The sequence below is a fragment of the Pezoporus occidentalis genome, unplaced genomic scaffold, assembly GCF_034315485.1.
Source record: "Pezoporus occidentalis ecotype Australia unplaced genomic scaffold, CSIRO_AGI_Poc_V1 ctg241, whole genome shotgun sequence".
Classification (NCBI taxonomy): Eukaryota; Metazoa; Chordata; class Aves; order Psittaciformes; family Psittacidae; genus Pezoporus; species Pezoporus occidentalis.
In genome coordinates, this window is record NW_026914297.1 from 476,325 (window position 1) to 495,583 (window position 19,259).

At 42.2% G+C, this 19,259-nt stretch overlaps 1 protein-coding gene across 13 annotated transcripts in view; it reads right to left on the reverse strand.

Moving 5' to 3' along the window:
• Positions 1 to 478: 478 nt before the first annotated feature.
• The window catches only part of EFCAB5 (EF-hand calcium binding domain 5), a 39,641-nt gene continuing 20,860 nt past the window's right edge, over positions 479 to 19,259 (reverse strand). For 12 of the 13 annotated variants that reach the window (XM_062622410.1, XM_062622423.1, XM_062622415.1 and 9 more), the window contains 15 exons: positions 15,310 to 15,409; positions 13,767 to 14,612; positions 13,382 to 13,450; positions 13,159 to 13,251; positions 12,527 to 12,741; positions 11,147 to 11,303; positions 8,222 to 8,511; positions 7,540 to 7,712; positions 6,594 to 6,822; positions 5,730 to 5,882; positions 4,428 to 4,528; positions 3,387 to 3,640; positions 2,592 to 2,821; positions 2,327 to 2,423; positions 479 to 873 (listed from right to left, as the gene is read on the reverse strand). In XM_062622410.1, coding sequence (XP_062478394.1) covers positions 707 to 873; positions 2,327 to 2,423; positions 2,592 to 2,821; positions 3,387 to 3,640; positions 4,428 to 4,528; positions 5,730 to 5,882; positions 6,594 to 6,822; positions 7,540 to 7,712; positions 8,222 to 8,511; positions 11,147 to 11,303; positions 12,527 to 12,741; positions 13,159 to 13,251; positions 13,382 to 13,450; positions 13,767 to 14,612; positions 15,310 to 15,409 — 3,174 coding nt within the window. In that variant the 3' untranslated portion in view covers positions 479 to 706. Of the gene's footprint in view, positions 874 to 2,326; positions 2,424 to 2,591; positions 2,822 to 3,386; positions 3,641 to 4,427; positions 4,529 to 5,729; positions 5,883 to 6,593; positions 6,823 to 7,539; positions 7,713 to 8,221; positions 8,512 to 11,146; positions 11,304 to 12,526; positions 12,742 to 13,158; positions 13,252 to 13,381; positions 13,451 to 13,766; positions 14,613 to 15,309; positions 15,410 to 19,259 lie in introns of those variants that run through there. The other variant, XM_062622422.1, reaches the window with a different exon arrangement.

A 19,259-nucleotide genomic window follows, 5' to 3' on the forward strand; every position in this document is an offset into this window, starting at 1 on the left:
CGAAACGAGCCGAGCCGGACCGAAACGAAAGGACCCGAGCCGAGCGCAGCCGAACCCAGCGGGAAGAAGAGCGAGCGTGCCCCCGTCAGGCATCACCTGCCGGCACACGTCGCTTGTTGCCGGGTGCATTAAAAAAGAGCAGTTTAATTTCCCAAATTTGATTAAAAAAGAAGTGATTCGGCCAAAACAAGCGATATTGGAAAGATGAAATCTTGCTGCTGACAGCGCAGTTGGTGTAATGTCCGGCTTTATCCCAATGAGAAAGCTTTTTTTTTTTTGCTGCATTGAAAGTGTAGCGTGTTCAGAATAACTTCACAAAATGCTGATTAACAACCTCTACTTAAAATTGTTCCTAAAAGGCAATTTAAGGAGACTGAATGTTGACTTTTGTTTTGCTGTATCATCTCTTAGCATTGCAGCTTGGTATTCACAATACCTCTCCCCTTTTCCCATCAGGATTAATTCAACCAAACACAAATTCAACAAAAACTCTTTAATCTAGGTTTTAAAGTAAGTAGCTATACTAGCAAAACTGTTTCCTTCAATGTGTTTATAGCTTTTTCTAATCCCTAACAGACTTCCCACCATCTTAACAACAAAGACTTGGTGGCTATGGGTAACAAACAATGTAAGAACCTTAACATTTAGTTTAATAAAGGATGTCAAATACCAGAATGACTAAGGTGAGGTGAGGAATTAAAGAGGTTTACTTGGTGGTGCATTGGAACTCGATGCCAGAAGGGGTTAAAAATGTTTTCTTTTTGCTGTATAAACTCCTTGTGCTCCCTGCCAGCACCAGGCAGGTGTGTACCCAGTGATACAGGTACTCTATGGGAGTTGAGCCTTGCTCCCACACTGCTGCTCGAGATACACCTGAAATAAAGAAGAGCTGTAAATCCAACAGGAAGTCAAAACCATGAGCACTGTCACCACACGACTGAGTAGAGATCATCCCATCACTGTTGCTCTCCCCAAGCCCAGTAAATTCCAGGCTGGAAAATGGTGGTGCTTTGAAAAGCACACACAGCATTACTGTGGTCACTGTCTATTTATTAGAATGCATCTTGCACAAAGTGCTCTGCTATATTTTAATGCAAAACATTTGATAATTAAACATGAAATGAGAAAAATGAGGTTTTGTCCAAGCTCAGATTTGATTTAAGAGTAATGAACTTCAAAGCTCTTTTACTAAATGCTATTAAAGGTCACTGCAGAATCATACCATTAAAGGTTGCTCTGTCGATAGAGTATAGCTCCTTATGTGCTGTCTTCTCTATTACAGCACATGTATACGGAACATACGGGCATTATCTGGTGTTAATTTTAAGACAATTCTTATAATTTCAAGTTATAGCTGTATTCACACCACTGATCTGACACTATGCAGAGTAAGTTCCACCCTAGGAAACCAACCCTTTGTAGCATACCAGCAGTTTGTCAAAGCTATAATCTTTCTAGTTACAGCTGTGTCCCTAATTGGAGAATGACTGGATGTTCTAGGCCTGCTTTGTTCTTTCCAGTAAATTAGTTTAATATTTATGAGGAGAACACATGAAAAAGAGCTCTGACTGCTTTTTGTGTTCACCAGTGGGCAGGGTACTCTCGATACATATCCCCAGCTAAATTAACACATCTTGACCACATGTGATTTTTAACAGGCCTCTCAGACAGGCATTAGATCATTAAAGGAGAGATCGCAGTGTGAACAAGAGTCATCTCTCTTGCAGAGATATTGCAAATAATAATAGCCTCTTGACTACTTTGGCACCAAAAAAAGCTCATATTCATTAAAGGAGAGAAAGACAGGCTGAAAATAAGCTCCTGTATATGGCCAGTGAGTATTTTAAGTACCTGGCAGATGGTGTTTATGAAGAGGAGGGCTCACACTGTCCTCCCACACTCACATTGCTGTTTGGAGCTAGGTCAGTCCCTAGGGCAGGACATGGAGGCCTGAAGTAGATTTACTTGCCAAAAGAGCCATCATTCTTAGTACATCTTTATATATTACTTGCCAAAAGCATCATCATTCTTCATATGTTTATCTGGAGATTTACAATGAGATCACTTGTTCTGGTACGTTTCAAAACTGATCTGTTCTCCTTTCCTTAAGACAGTGAATTTTGATTCTAAATTTAACAGGTTGACTTTTATTGACCGAAAAAGACTGCAGATATTTAGGACCCTTTATCTGTTGCTTCATCTGTTGTGAAATCAGAGTTAATTTCTGAAGTAAGGACCTTAAAAGCACTCAGCTGAAAGCTGCCACTGACACTGTTTCATTGCTGAGCCAGGTCTGGTAATCTCACAATTAGTTTATGATATTTACCAGCGATGCAGTCCAGCAGCAGCTCTGCTTGAATTTGCACAGATGCAGCAGTCGGATCAAAGCAATAAATCTCCTGAATCAAACTGTCATCAAGTTTCTGCAATGCAGAGAACAAAAAGAGTCGGGTGTCAGTGAAAACTTAAGAGAGGGCTACAGAACTAAAGATGGCTAAGACAAACATATAGGAAATCTGTAGGTAATTCCACTGCATCTTCTTGGTGGGGGAAAGAAGAGAAATCAAAGACTCAACATTTTGAAGTCTCACCAGTTTACACTGACTCCAGTTCTCAGTCTCCTCTGAGCCCTTCCAGTCTGGATGGAAAAGCAAGAGCACAGCCTTAACTATGCTATGGACCAGAGCTGGTGGTTCTACATAGCTCTTTATGTCACCAAAGCTCTCCGCACTGAGTTTCCAGACACACTTGCGCAGGTCCTGCAGCATGCACCAGTGGAACAGAATCCCTGCATGCCTCAAATTTGCTTCGTGTTCTGGCTCTGGAATCAAAAGCAAAAACCTTTGAAGAAGTTGCTCAGAAACATCTGCTACTCAAGACTTAGGTCATCGATTGCAAGCTCTGCCCCGTTTATGAGTAACTCTTTGTCTCCTTGGCTGATTGATCTGTACACAGCCCAAGTATCCTATGAAACTTTTAAAAACGGTGTGTGCTTGAGAAGGAGACAAAACTTGCCTCAGGGGCAAGCAGAGGTCCTGAGACCACGCAGGGTTCAGGCATGCAGGTAACTCTGTGACATTCAGATTCTTCTGATCTTAGTTGGGGCGGTTCTGAGGACGATATGCTAGATCCCCGAAGGCAACAAAGCTTCATACCTTTGGTTTCAGTGGGACTTGGGCACAAAATACCCTCTGAACCAGCGTCAAAACCTAAACACTGTGTTTAACTGTACTCTGCTAAGCACTTAGGATTGCTCAGGAGTAGTTGAGTTACCAAAGGTTTGTATTTGTCATTCCAAACTTGTAGGAATGATTCTTTAGTTGTGGCTTTACTGAGATTCCTATTTCATCCCTAAAAACCCCATCGTGGCTCTGTATGCACAATACCCAGTACATAGGTTGGTTCTGTTTCCTCTAAAGCCGTCTTCAGTATCTCAGAGAAGGCAGCTTGTGATATCTTTAGCATTTTCTGCAGGTCTTTGTGCTCATGATGTGGTAATTTCTGGTTGTGTCCAATGTTGATGTCAAACAGGCCAAGAGCCTGTCCCGATAGATCACGGAGAGGTACTGCAATGTGGTATTCTCTGTAGACAGAAGTGTGAATGACTCCTGAACTGTCTATGCACTTATACAGGTAATCTCTGAAATGAGAGCAAAGAGATGAAAACCATTCCAGTTACTTTTGGTAATATATTAAGCATATTTTAGTAAGATGAAGGTCATCTCTAGTTAAAACAAAGGTATTACATTATTAAATCATTGTTTATTTCCCTGAAATGAAATGCAAAGGTTTAAGTATCACTCAAGCCATGCACAAAAAGGAGAAAGTAGCATTGTGGAACACAGTATTGCTCAGCCAAAGCAATTGCTGAAAATCATAAGAATTTAACAAACCTTGCTTTAAAAAGTTTCCTAAGTGCATTGACATTTGTTCTATAGAGCTTTATGAAAAGGAAAACATCTGCTGGAACAGCAATGGCTGTTCACCCAACTTTGACAGCAAGGATGATATGCTTAAAAGACAAGCCTGTGAGGATGTTCACAGTGGAAGGAAACAGCTGAAGGAAATGAGGCTAATATGGCCAGAAAAAAAAGACAAATTATTCTAAAGAGTAAAATGGCTCAGTGTAGACTCTAACCCTGCAAACCTTTCACAGAAGAGGTAGGGCTTGCTTGGCAATTCAGCTGGAAAGCATTAAGTTGGAAGTTCTGTTTTTGCAGGCCTAAACTCAAAGAGAAAACACTCCTCACCCTTCCTAATTCAGTGTCACATGGATCCACACCAGAAGCATTGACAGTGGGAGAGCTGCAGCCAGACACTCTTGCAGGGTTGCACTACCATGGGCTATGTGTACTGTGGATCATGTCTGGCGCAGGCTGGAGTCTAGGACCAGAGGTGACAGGTTTTATTGCAGGTGCTGAGCCTACCTTATGAGATTTTCTTTTCTGAGGAGAACAGGAGAGCTATGAATTTCCTTTTGTCCTGTGTTATCTATAGAAATCATCTTGCGCAAAGTGTAGTTCTGTGCCTGCCAGAGAGGAAAGGGAGGTTTAGCTGCATCCAAGAAAGGAACAGCCAATGTTGAAGCTTGGAGAGGGAGGAAATTGTTTCTTAAGCTCCTATGTACATTAAAGTGCAATGGGATGGTTTAAAGACATCTCCCAACAACGCTTGGTTTTATTCCCAGAGCGTATTGCTCAAGCTGCATGTGAATGTGCCCTGGACCTCACTTCACCAGACTATTTAATCCACCCGCAGGCTCCACACTGAGGAACACCCACAGGCCAAGAAGAGGTTTTTCTTCTTTTTGCAATCCTCTTGCAGTCCTCTTTCTCATGTTTGTGTCAGTGTGCCTTGACACGTGAAAAGCACAGAGGGCAGCAAGTGACCTGGCTATCAGGCAGCTAACAAGGGAACAGTGCAGAGCCTGGAAAGACAACAGAAAGCTGCCAACATAAACCATGCTTATCAGAGGAAGCAGCTGAATTATGGCTACAGCAGATGTCATACAGACTTTGTGATGACACAGGATCAGTCCTAAATATTGCATACACTTTTCATCTTCTTAACTCACTTGTACATGAAATGACAAGCTTCCCAGGGCCCGAGAGCCTGCTCAACAATTGGAAGATGATCTGCAGGGAAGGGGGCTGCCTCTTCAAGCTAGATAATTAGGAAGCAGCCACTTCCTGAGATGTATTCACATCTTGCCTGCTGACATTAGTCATTAGTTCAGAACAAAGAACTAATACATTAGCCAGGACATTTTATTTTTCTTATAAAATACCATAATTTTAACGTGCACAGAATCTCCTCTGTGGAGGCCCCAGACAGCAAAGCTACAGATGGATGGATGGGTGCATGGATGTGGGGTTTTGTTCTATTGGTTCCTATGCAGCTGTGAGCATTGAAGTAGGAGAATACTCTTTTTTTTTTCCCCATGGAGAAGAGGTTATAGTAGCAGTGCTCTTGAACTGTTTTACATGGGAGAATGAAAAGAATGAAGAGTGGCCTCCTCTACAGGGAGAAACTTCCCTCTCTAGCTTTTAGCCCTTTGTTGCACAGGCAGGCACAAGAATCTCAGGCAGGCTTCAACTTAAAACCACTGGGAAAATCAAGATAAATTAAAGATAAACCACCGGGAAATCAGCTAGAAATGCCATGTCCTCACTAAAGCTGCCTTTCAGCCCTTGACTATTACAAGCTTTTCACTGCAGTGATCTGCCTACCTTGTCTTTGCCGGGCTCCACCAGGTACATAGTAACAGTGTGGATGCTGGGTGCCCTGGTATACAGCCAGTCCAGAGCAGTACCAGTCATTTGTAGAACATTTTCCAGTGTGCAGATGTGGTGGTAGGCTTTGCTGAATGCATAAGAAACTCCCTGTGAAAGCAGAAACCTCCAAGTGAGCGAGACAGTTCCATTGGATTTGGGTGAAAAAACTGACAAAATGCTCATGTAAATGGTTTTAACGAGTTACTTTAATCAGAACTTGTAAAGCTGAAAAGTGACTGCGCAATGTCCCTTATCGAATAATGATCTAAAGCTCCAGAGTGTCCAGGTCACAGCCACGTCCTAAACGAGACAAAGCTGTTCTTGGTGGACACGGCCACATCGGCTGGCAACCTTGGCTTGCTGCGCTCCCTGCTGCCCAGATCATGCATCGCAGTGCGCCTGATGCTAAAGAGCATCCCAAGGAGACCCAGACCACTGTTGCTGGTAATTATTCCACCATGTAAAAAGTAAGGTTTCATGCCACTTTATGGCAACAAACAGAAATGGGAAGCTCAGAGCTTCAGGAAAGAAAAGCTGCTACCTTTGGGCTTTGCACAATTGTGCAATTATTTACTAGTCAGGAGAAGCTTAAATTAGTTATTAATGAAGTGACACCTCATAATCACAGATAAGACTCTCACAAGTAAAATATTGATAAGGTGTTCTGCTCACACCACTTTCACCGTGCACAACAGAAAGGGACCCACAGTTCTTAGTTGTACAAGTTACATTTACTCAGAACAAACACGTGAAATTCTTGTGATCCCTACAGTTTTCTGCAGGCAGGTCTCTAACAAACCCCTTTCTGATGATGCCCACCTGACAGAAACTGATCTCATGGGTCAGAAAGATGGCTGTCTCACACTGGTCCCGAAGCGTGTCAAGTCCTAGAATGCCAAAGACTCTCCAGTGAGCGTCGTGCAATGGCAGTATCAGGAAAGAACCTTTTCTCTCCTCCACTGGGCGGTCATGGTTCCAGAAGTGGATATTTGCATGCAGCTGAACTCTTGGAACATGGATTGGCTTTCCTTCTTCAACAGCTGCAAAGCTGAAAAAGAAACTTTTATGTTTAAAAGTAGCAGAAAACCTTTAGTGAAATAATAAATATTACAGCTTTGATCTCTCCCTGCTTTTTGGCATCAGAGAAGGAAGGTGTTAGCTCCTTACTCTGAGCACACTCAGAAATACCACATTCACCACTTGCATCCCAAAGACAGTAGTAATAAATAAGGCACTTTTCATCCTTAGGATGTTTAAAAAATATCAGCTAATGAATGTAATAAAAAAGAAATACAGAAGCAAGCAGCAGTTACATTTAATAGATTAGAAGAACATTTAATAGGTTTAAAGAAGCAGCCAAATATGTCTGGCTTTTGGAAATGAGAAGTGAAGAGGCATGAAAGCTGTTTATGGTGTAAACACTGGGAAGGAAAGGCATTGTTCTCAGAGAATATCCTGTGGATGTAAACTGCTGTAAGGGAATTAATATTTAAAGAAGAAAATGTAGGCCCAATGCAAGAGTCATTTGCTGAAGGATGAGATTATTAGACTGTGAGCTAATCTCCCCAAGGAAAGGAGTGAAATCCCAAACAGAGCACTCCTAAATAGACCATGCAGAGTATAAGGCATGTATATGATAACAAATCATTACACAACAGTCCCTGGGGGGATTTCCTCTCTATTCCCAGTGCACCCCAAATCCTGACTGGTACACCCCATTTCAAGTATTTTTGACAAAAGGAATAGTATTTGCAGCTTTTCTTGCCTTACTCCTTTCATGTCTCTCTGAAGTGTTTGGTTTAGAACATATGGAGCATCATCAGCGGTACACGCCACATAGTGTAGGAGAATCTGGTCCTCCTCTGGTGTGAGCTGGTTCTCTTCCAAAAGGGCAATATATGCACTGATCTTCTTGTTATCCCCATGGGCTTCTGCATCCTAGCAACCAAACGTTTCCCATTACATTATGTACATTAGCCACTGGCCATTACACTTATTTCATGGACTTAGCACTTGTCTCGTTTTTTTTGAGGTGCTGTTCTGGGTCACTGATTTTGTATTTCAGGCACCAATTGCACGACATGAATGTGTCTGTGCTATGACGGTGTCTGACCAGGACACACTGTTACAAGCAAAACAACTTGATGTTTTCACTGGCAATGGAAATGGATTTCTTTATTCCTGCTGCTAATGGAGAAAAGTTCATGTAAAAATAATCCCTTTATAATCTGTGCCTAGGACCAAACCATGGACAAGAAGTATTGCAGATCTGACCTGTGATTCTCTGTGCACAGCCATGGGCTCTCCTGAACAGAAGCTAAGTGCAGAAATGCACAAGGAAGCCAAGACTCAGAGCAGCTTCCCATCTTGCACTCATATGCACCAGAGTCTGAAGTCAGTGTCACAATCCTAATACAAACAACTCCTGTGCTTCCTGGGATGCCTACCTGGGAGAGAGCCTCAAACACTGCTTTGTAAACCGGCTCTATGCTTCCTCCGCTGGTCTCTGCTGCCTGCTGGATATTGTGCAGCCACTTCCTCCTGGCTGAGCTTTGCAAGAACTCCGTGTGACTTTGTTCCACACTTGTGTTCAGAAATTCCACCAAGTTATCAATAGCTTCATCCTCATTGCCACTGAGCTCGGAAGCAAGTAACTCAAGGAAAGTCTGGAATGCCTTTGGGGATAGCTTCCCCACTCTGCTGAGCTGTGGGTAACGGGAGCAAAGGTGTTTCTTTGCTAGTAGAAGAAACAGAAAATAAGGACAATCTATTTGAATAATAAGTTTTGCTTTTCCTGTGTAAAATATGAATCAAGCCCTCAACTGGCTTTGGGTGGAGTGCGCCAGTCTGTCATTCTTCTACCTTCCAGCTATCTCCTAAATGGAAGCTCTCATCATGACAGGTAAACTCCAGCTTCCAGACTGGATACATCTTTTCGTCTAGATCCCTCACCTGCTGTGAAAGAAACCTAAGCAGCATTGCTCTTATGCTCCTTTTGTACCCCTGGAACATACCTAAACAGTAAAGGTCAATGGAAAATAGGAAAGGTGCCATGGTAAGAAAGGTCTGGCTTCCCTTTGCTTGGAGAAGGGGGAATGAGGAGTGCCACAAGGGTCAAATCATGATTCTCCAGAATCACTTTCCCAAATCTACTCATTCTAGTTCACAAACTTCCAGTTTGCCCAGAGATCCTGAAGATAAACAAGACCCTTCTCAGACTTGTAATCCCAGCAGACTGAGCCTGAAAATGTACATTTACCCTGTGGCTTCTCTGCAGATGTTACTTAAATCAGCAGCCAGGCTAAGAGAGCTGTTGCACCCTGCACCCATCCTTTCGGGCCAGTGCTGCTGCTCCCCACACCCCAGCTCTGGGCTCACGGGGGTGCTCTTGCACAGGCATTGGGAGTTGCAGGCGTATTCCCGGCTTTGGAAAACTGGGATTCACCGGCGGCTCTGCCCAGGCTGGGCTTGCCTGTTCCTGCTCCTGGCAATGCCTCTCCTGAGCACTGCAGTGACTAAAATCTTCATCATTTTTTCTGCATCCTGATTTCAAATCCTGTTGGACTCGAAGAAGAAAAGGAAGGAGAGTGATTTGTCAAGCTGCTTCCACCTAGCAAATTAGGCAAGCAAAAATACGTATGTCGAAGTCTGACTTTGCTGTTAAGCATGAGAGTATTTTGTGATCAATACAGTGGGCTATAAGGAACAGTATAATAGAAAATGCTTTGATTCATGATGCACAGGAATAGGCAGGGAGCTGCCCTGGTTGCCTCGCAGTGCATTAAGACACAGATATTTATGGTAGCTGAGAGCCTCCTCCTTTCCCCCCCTAGAATTCAGGAGGTATTTGATCACTGACTTTAGCTGTAGAATTAGCAAGTGCTAACCAGCCCCAGTCACGGTGGAGCTGACTGTTAATGCTGCCTTATCCTGCCCATCAGCTATAGAACATTCAGCGTTTTTCATTTAATTTCTGGCTTTCTGACAGAACTAGGACGGAGAACTGTTTGATGGCATAAACATGGATTTTCACCTCCACTTTCTCCTCTCTTTGAAGAAAGAGATGAAGAAAGAAATGCACATGAAGTTGAACGTGGCATGATCAGTTCTTTTATTACTGAGCCATAGCATAATGAATTATTCTCTACATCCTATCTGCAATGTTCACTTTTCACTTACAAGGAAAATCAAATCATTCCACCCACTTGTCACTCTGTGTTTTCATCCAAGAGGTGTTCAATGTCTGTGGCCCCTTCCCCCAAACCTGCTTGTTCCACAGCGCCTTTGGAAGATTACGTTGAAGCTGCTGGGAGTATTTTATGTTGCTTGTAGGTAGTATTGATTTTGCTATGCTATCTTGCTATTTATTTGTCCTTTAGTTTATGAGCCCTTCATGGAAGGGACTATGTCCTTCCATATTTCAGTACATTCTGGCATGCTTTAAATACAAGAAAGCTGTGACCTGCAGTTTCTTCTGTGGCTGTGCAGCCTGGAGACTATGAACTGGAGCACACTGGTGTGCTCCCCACCCCACCAGCTGCCTCAAGTGAGCTAAAGGATAAAGAGGGTTTGGTGGTTGCTAAAATGAGCCATTTATACCAACAAGAAGATGAGCATGGAGATGAATAAACCAGTCCTCTCCAGCCAAGCACGCATGCAGACCTGTTCCTAATTGCTAATACAGTATTTCAGAGCATCTAATGCCCACATGTTAATATGTATGAGGCTGCCAGACAGGTCCAGGTGAACCTGCAGCACTTCTGTCTGACCCAGCTCTATTCTGTCAATGACCAAATTTGCTAAGTTTAGTCAGAGAAAGGAACCAACAGAGAAGTGAGACTCAAAGCTGCTATCTAATTCATGAGCACTGTGCAAGTGTGGATTACTAAAGGCTATTTGAGACCCATAAGGAAAGCTGTTGTTCTTTCCTATGAGATACATTGCTGCAGATAGCACAGTAAAATCTATCTATAAAAATAGCTGGATAGCTCAGACGAGCTAGATGAGAAGTGCAAACATGCCTCAGGTTTTACCTGTGTTTTTCACTGCCACAACACAAGTGTACATTGCATGTTAAGGCTGAAATGATTTTTCAACACATCACAATGTCAGGGAAGCACTGGGCTGCCTCTCTGAGTGGGAATCTGTTGCAGAGGAGTCTTGCCCAGGAGGAGGGGATGGAGCTATGCATTAACAAGTCGCTCTGGATAACTGTTCCATTTTATTTTACACATCATACCGTGTATGCTTATAACTTCTTGCAAAAACAAAAAGTGACTGGTGCTTGCCAACAACTTCATTAGCACTGTTGTTGAATGGTTTAAGCCTACTGTGTTTCTCAGTGCTTTCTCAGAGCACAGCTGTCTCCTTACCCTTCCTCAAGGTCTCTTTTTCCGTCCCTTCCTTGAAGGTGCTCAGAACAGCCTCCACCTCCTCCAGGTCCAGAAACCCAGATGCAGTGTTGTCCCACTTTTCAAACAGTGCCTCCAAAAGCAGGTTCCGCTGGGCCAGGCGAGAGCTGTGGTGAACCTACAAGAGAGAGGAGCAGCTTGATCTGTAGTGACTCCTGGACACTGATGTTCAGTGTCTACCCAAGAATGGAAACTGCAGCGGCATGACAATCACATCATTCCTATCTGTACATACACAGCTCAGACCTGGAGATGAACCTTTAACCTGAGAGATGCCTAGGAACACAAAACACAGACAACAGTTCAGTTCTAGCAGGCAGAATCAGCACTGCAGAGGCTTATTTCACAGTGAACAAATGAAGCCTGTGCTGGATCTAAAGTGAGATCAACTCAGGTAAGTGCAGGTTTCCCAGAATACAAATGTCTTCCCAGGAAGAACTAACCATAGCCTTGTTACTAACACCCAAAGATGTGACAGTTTGTGTATCTGTACATTGTTATTTTGCTGGTGCTGCCCTGAAGTGTGTGGGCTCCAAACGAATGTACAATTTGTCCTTTAAACTATCTTTGCACGGCATACAGTGATAAATGGCTGGGATGGAATTCTCTCAAAGGCCAAAATACTGGCAGTGTGTGTTGTGCTCAGCGTGAGGACAGTAGAGCCGTCAGATCCAATATCTCATCCAAATTAGGTCAGCAGCACGGAGGAAAACTAGAAACAGGTCTGAGGTCTGAGCCTCTCTGAGCTAGAGAGACTACTATGGACAGACCCACCATGAAGTATATCTATACTCTGAAGTGATATGGGGCACCCAGATGCTGCGCATGAGGATATTGCTGAAAGGGAACATATTTTTCAACACATGGCAAGAGCACCCTGAAACTTAAACACAAAGAAGCATGTGCACATTCACATACAGCCATGCACATAGCAAAACCAAACACACTTGTTTTACGATCTTCACCAAAACACCCACAACCTCATATGCACATGCCAGTGCAGTAGGTCAGAGATCAGGTTCTTGGCTATTATGAAGGTGAATAAGCAGAATGGAATGTTTTGAGCTCTTTCAAAATTAACTATCAACCTGCTGTGTCACTGAGGCTCTAGAACAGACAGACAACCTCTTACAGGATGAGTCTGTCATCACTTCTAGAGCTATGGGCTAGGGAGGGAGGATCCATATGAAAACAAAGGTGTAAAAGGTCTCTTGAAATAGAGAATGCAAGGCTGCAAGTGAATAGCTCTGCCAGCATGAGATTAAAAGTTGACTTTCTAAGTGTCTGTAGGCATTTGCTTGATTTTTGTTTGGACATGGGCTCAGCAAAACATATATTTACTTTTTCTAGTTGTTTCCTTTTTTCTTCTTCTGTCTGTTTGTATCCTCTTTTGATGAAGGCAATAAGCCTCTTCACAGCAGGCAGAGAAACCTCTTCACCAACAAATGTCTCCATGAGCTGTACAAACTGTGGCAGGTTGAGGCTGCTTTCATCAAAGGCACTCCTAGTACGAGAAGCCCAATGGTTCTGAATCTCTGCCATGATGGGATGTAAGTCTGAAAGGCAGAAAGCACAGTGTGTCACAGGCAGCCAAATGTTGCCCTAACACTGGCCACGTGGCAGATAGCAACTCAGTCCTAAATCCTGCATTTCCTACCCGGTGAAATTATAGCTGAGTACAGACTGACTCCACACTGACTAAAGGCCTTAATCTGCTTATATTTTCCTAATAGCATCTCTTTAGTCTATGGATGCTCTCATACAACAAGGTCAAATCCTGAATACAGCTAAGCTGAAATTACTGTTACGCAGCAAGTGGCTCTCCGAGGCAAAGCCTAGACTGATCTTATCTTGAAGTCAGCTTCAGTGCTTGTATTCTTGCCAAACTTTGAGCTCACAGCAGTACTGGCATGTCTGCCAACACTGCCAGCCACTATGTGCCCAATCGAACACACAGCTTTGTGACCAAATACCTGCAAATCTAGTGTCCTGACACTTCCAGTCCTCTGGAATTCTCTCTTCACAGCTGCTAAACCTGGAACTTAGGTCATGAGTCAGAAAGTCACCTGATGAAAGATAAAATATACACAAGCTTTTAAAAAAGACACAAGATACAGCTTTTCTAAAAGCCTTTACATACACATATCCAAGCTATAGCTTCTAAAATGGATGAAAAGGGCTGACATGATCAGTTACCTGACCATGGCACTTTAACTTCCTGGCTATCTTCAGCTAGAGAATCCTGTCTGTCTGTGGGTGCTGGACCTGCAATTTTAAAGAGAAATCTTCTAGGTTTAACATGCTCAGGCTCCTGTCTTACTGTACTTATATTACATACATTCTTATATTACAGAGTGAAACAGAACATGAAGTTTCTCCTTATTATAAAAATGCTTCTGCTTCAGAAATTCCATACTTGAATTACAGTGGCTGCTCAGTGCCTTGAATACAGATCACCAGCAGTGACTCACCTGCCACTAGGATAGTTTTGAAAAGGATTAAAAACACACCTATAGTTAAACCAGTCAATGTGTACATTGACAAAGATCAAGGTCTGCCGGAATAAAAGAGAATGCTTTACCTTCACCCTGGTCTTGGAGAAGGTTCCCATCCTGCAGCCTTGCCTGTTGGCCAATCTGGCTGCCATGCTGCTCAGAAACACTCTCTTTTCTTGCAGGGGTTTCTTTCACAACCTCTGCAACTGGAGCATCCTCTTTTGAATCAATGACATCTGTGTCTGCCAGAGCTCTGTCTTCTGAGGTCATGGCTGTAGCTCCAGGTGTTGGCTCTGAAGTTGTGTTGGTTGTCTCTGCAGTCCAGTTTTCCTCTTCCTGACCGACTTGCCCTTCTGAGACAGGATAATCTCCTTCCCCATTTTTTTCTGTATCAGGCTGTCTTTCCAGGCTAAATTCCTCTTCCTCCACCTGATTTTCAGATCCAGGTTCTCCATCTCTACTGAGACTGTATTCAGTGGAAGCTGATTCAGGGAGAACTTCCTCCTGACTGAATGCACTTACAGACTCAGTTTGCTCCTCATTTTGTATGTCTTCATGGAAACTGGATTTCCCACTAACTGCGGTATCTCCATCCAAGTCTCTAACTTCCAAATCAATGCTTTCCAGCTCTGACACAGCATCCTCACCTTCCTCTCTCACTTCAGCATCATTTGATTCTGCTGCTTGGTTTTCTCCCTTAGGAATTCCTCCAGTCTCAGCTTCACTCATGCCCTTTTGTTCAGAAAGACCTTCTGTGACACTAGTTCCCACTACATTGCTGCCTTGTCTATCGTCAGCTACAGGTCCAGCTAAAATATCTCTCTCAGTTTGAGACAAGACTAACTTTTCACTGAGTTCCTCACAAACCTCCTGGTCATCAAAGCCTCCCCATAAATGTGCAGGCTTAATCTCTTGCAGCTCTATTATTGGCCCTAGAATAGAAAATACATTGGTAAGCTGATAGTTCACATTGGGTTTATGTTCTCTAGTACTGCATAAGGAAAATTGAAGGAAAAGGTATTCCCAAAGGAAAAGAAACTATCAGAAAGTACCTTCTGGAAACATGTATCTCAGGAACACAGAGCTTCAGAATGTCTTTGCTTACAGAGACCTGCACTTGTAACTGTGTATTACACCATATTGCTTTTGAAAGAAATATTTCCTAATTCTCCATGCTAAGAAGGAAAGCTGTAATTTGCCTTGTACTTGATCTTAGCAGTTAATTAATGTCCAATAGCTTAAAACCATTCTATTTTCATGTAGATTATTCTCTGTGGTTATCTTTCCATGTTCCTGGAGCAATTTTAGAGTGAGCACAAAATTCACTGCCCAGGAAGAAAGAAGAACTGTTGCAGGAAAAGAACTCTTTCTTTACTCCTACTTCTGAAAAGTACTCCAGAATTTGGTAAGAAGGAAAAGTTCTGGATGCTGAAGTATTTCTGAACACGCATTTGCATCACAGTTTGCAAAACATGTTTGTAAATTATGGTGTATAGGTCACAGCAGTCATTTGAGTCCTTTTATAGGCTCTGTTCACTTCTGGTAACACTTATGAAACATATATTAACTCTGCAATCTCATGTGACCTCCTCATGTTTTAACCAAAGTTGGAAGATCCCACGTACTTACACTGTCTTGGGTTACAGAATCCCCCCTCAGCACTCACTGGGCTTCTTTTGTAGAAGTCTGTCAACAGAGCAAGTATTTTTGGTCTGTTCAAAAGACCAACCTAGACAAAAAGATTACAATTATCGGGCTTTTCCTGTGGTTCTTGGGACTTACATCAATATTTGCAGCACTACAAAGGCACCATTAGCTAAGAATTACCTGTGACTGAAAATTATCCATTACCAGAACATCAATACAGATTTCAAAGAAGTCAATTTATTTCATAGAGGCAAAAATTCCTCCTCTGGGCTTAGCTGGAATGCCCCAAACACATCACTTTGCAGGCACATCCTCTTGCATATTCTTCACCAATTACAGCTAGATCATTGTAACCACTTTGCCAAAGGAGCTCTTCATGTAAAGATCAAAGCTTCAATATTTCATGCTTTCTGGACAGATATTGATTTCCTGACAGTACTATGGAAGAATTTTCACCTATTATGAGCTGTGCTGTATTATGTTAGTGAGTGCACGTTGCAGTTTGCTTTTGTGCCCCATCATTTCCTTTGAAGTGTTATGTATTGGCAACTGCCTGGGAAAATGATTAGTCCAAAAACCAGAGGAATTATGATAACTCCCCTAATTTCCTTTAAAAAATCATACACATTTGACCACTGAGGTGAGAGCAGTATCAGTGATTCCAGTGCAGAGGAACGTGCAGAGTTTATTAAGTCCTTGTTGCTCAGGGTGAGTGTTATACAGACAATAACACCAGGAAAAGACAATGAAATGGGGCCTTTCCAATCAGGAAATTGTGAGTTGCAAAAGTAAAGCAAATCTAAATGATTGCAAGTTCTCCATTTTATGATTAATTCCTGTTGTCATTATTTAAGTCCTTCCACCTTTGTAATCTCCCTGCCATTAGTGAAATATTGTAGTTAATTAGAGAACAGATTTACTTAAGTTCATTATTTATAGCAAGTAGCTTTCTATCTGAATTATTGATTTCCTTTTCACATTTTGCTCTTGGATTAAAAACTGCAGAACATAAAGTTTACCAAGCTTTTATTTCCTGCTGAACTTTGCCTACCCTGAGGCTGAAGAAATAAAGGAAGAAGTTTGCTGCTCTTTTCTGGAACTGAGCTGAAGATGACCCCCTTGTTTATCATTTTAAACCATAATTAATGGCATCAGTGTTTAGGAACAGAGAGTTTGAAAACAACTGAGAGAAGTGCCTACTTGATGAAGTGCCTCCCAAGGAGGCTGATACTGAAAACAGGGAATCCATCACATTTTCTCTTACTGCAACACCTTTCCTCTACTGGGAATTGAGGAAAGGATCTGAACTGAAATGTAAGCATCTGGTGCAGTTTCAGTGTTTCATACTCTGGTAACTTCATTTCTCCTGGTAAAAAAAATGCTGGAAATTACAGTTGAATTTCCGCTCTCTGGGGGTTTGGAACAACAAATGTCATCACATAATTCTGTCCCTAAATGTACAAGGTGTAGGCCCTGATTCCCAGGGTCTCCATCTTCTTGCCATTAATATACAAATACCTTGCACATTCCCATGCAAACACTTCTTCATGCTGCTTGTTTTTCAGTTGAATACATCCGTTTGGGTTCTGCATACATTTAATAGACACACAAACATGGTTTTGAAGACGTTACTGGATCACTGTGTAATCTGGATTCTCCATTCAGTATTTCCACTACACACACTTAATTTTCCCTTTACGTTTCCTCAGCTGTTACTTCTCACAGTTAGCTGGTTCCCTTGAAGTTGGCAGCACTAATGCAAAACTTTATTAAAAAGGTAAATCAATTAATGAAGTATTATTAAAAAGAAAATAAAAAGGATGATTTGGGATTCTTTTGTCATGTTAAGATAATACACTTGGAGGGTTCAGATAACTCAGATTCTAGAAGAGTTTGGGCCTTGGATGAAATAATTTTATGTATCGTTAAAACCAGTGAATTCCTTTTCAGAAATTACCACTTATGAATGAGGGGTACCTTTTCCACCTTGTTTTAACACGTACAATTTATACAGATCTGCCATTCTACTGGAGGTGTCTGTTATTTTAGGATACTTTTCCTTACAACTTACCTTGGGAGGAACTTGCTCTGTCTTTCTGAGTTCCTAAATTTACTAACAGAGCACAGGTTTCTTTGTGCCATGCAAGTGACTGAGGAGGCTGCTGAAAGATTCCTGCCCTTCAGCCCTTCATATTGAGTCTTTTCAGCAGGACAGGTACGGCATCCACTATAAATAACAGCAGACCATCTGTGTTTGCACAGCCACCCAAAACTTGTCTCCACTTTTAATGAGTGCCAGCTTTACTGGTTAGGGTTGAAAAGTGTTGACTTAATTTTCTTGACACCTAGATATTGGCAGGTGATGATTCTCATTTGTTTTCAGCAATGTGCTGTGATCTATGAGTAATTCCTTTAAGCAACACACTGAACCAGACTTGCCATTTCAGCAGTGATAGGTCAGTGTTTAACTGATTGATTGTTTTCCTGGAAATGGGACGTGTATATCTTGAGCACCATAAGACACTTGTTAGCGAGCAAGATGGGAAGAACAGACAGAAAAGGTCATGAGAAAGCAGGCTCTGTCATTGCTGTACTGCAAGAAAGGCGACCTGAGTGTCTCAAACTTCATTAGTTTGAAAACTAATCTGACTAAATTCAGTTACATTTAAAGGCTTCGGGCTGAAAAAGTCCTTCAAAATTAATGCAGATTCTTTTAATTTAAAAGATGGTTTTAAAAAAACTATACTTGATACACATGAGCAGAGAGGGACAATAAGCTTAGAATTCCCAGAGCTATTGCCTTTTTGGGCATCAGAGCAGTGATTCAGCTGTGTTCTGGTACCGTCTTGGAAAGTTTCTGCTTCACTGTATAGTCCAGGCTGTTCTTGCTGACCTGCCATCCTTCTGGATGCATGCATTTGAAATCATAATAATGATCATGTGCATACCTTCTAATTTGACTGCAATTTAAACACTGCTTTCTCAGCTCCCTGGCTCTAATTGCAGCTCATTGAGGCAGCCAGCCACAGTTACCATGCAGACTGGAATAACTGCCTGCCACCAAACAAATGGAAATTAGGAACTGAAACAACTGCGTTGCTCTGCTTTGCAGAATGAGTATTACAGGTAATGGATCACATTCAAGTGGAAGAAGTCCTAGGGTTAGTTTGCATCTTTTATCTTCCCTGTGGGTACAGGAGGGCAGGACTTATTAAGAACTATACAAAAGAAACCAGGTCAGGTTTAAAAGAACTGTGTGGTCCACACTACAGTTTGGTGAACTCAATTCGCAGAGCAAGGCTACCTCAGAGACTGAAAACAGCAACCATGTTTGTGCTCTGTTCATTCTTTTCTGGGCAGCAATGGAGTCTGTGCTGATAGCTGCTCACTCTTATGTTTTCCTAGTGTTTTTGGCTCTTTGCCTCTGAGATTCCACTGGGATTAGTAGCATGGAGATGGTGATTACTGCCATGGAAATAATAGCAAGAAAGTCACATGAAAACATGAAAGGAAAAGAAGGGATCCTTTCAAAATGCATGACAAAGATAGGACACAGCTTTATGTATTACTCTACCTGGGAGCATCTACCATAGGAGCAATAGGAAAATGAAATGTCTCCTAGCTGAGAAATAGACACACTTCTTTCCTCATCTCTGAAAGAGAAACTTGCCAGCTATTCTCCAAAACACACCATTGGTGTTGAAATGTTCTCTGTAATTCCATTCTCTTAGAGGTAATGACATTATTAGCATGACATTGTACAGCAGAGTTCATTCTGGGTAGGCATGCTGTAAACATCATTAGAGGAGTGCTGCATGGAATACATAATTCCTGTAGAAAACTGCAAGATTATGGCAACTGTTTGCTGTGTAGTAGCCAGCAACTGGCTAACTAAGGCTACTTGTAACAAATACCATACTTTTTGGATGAAG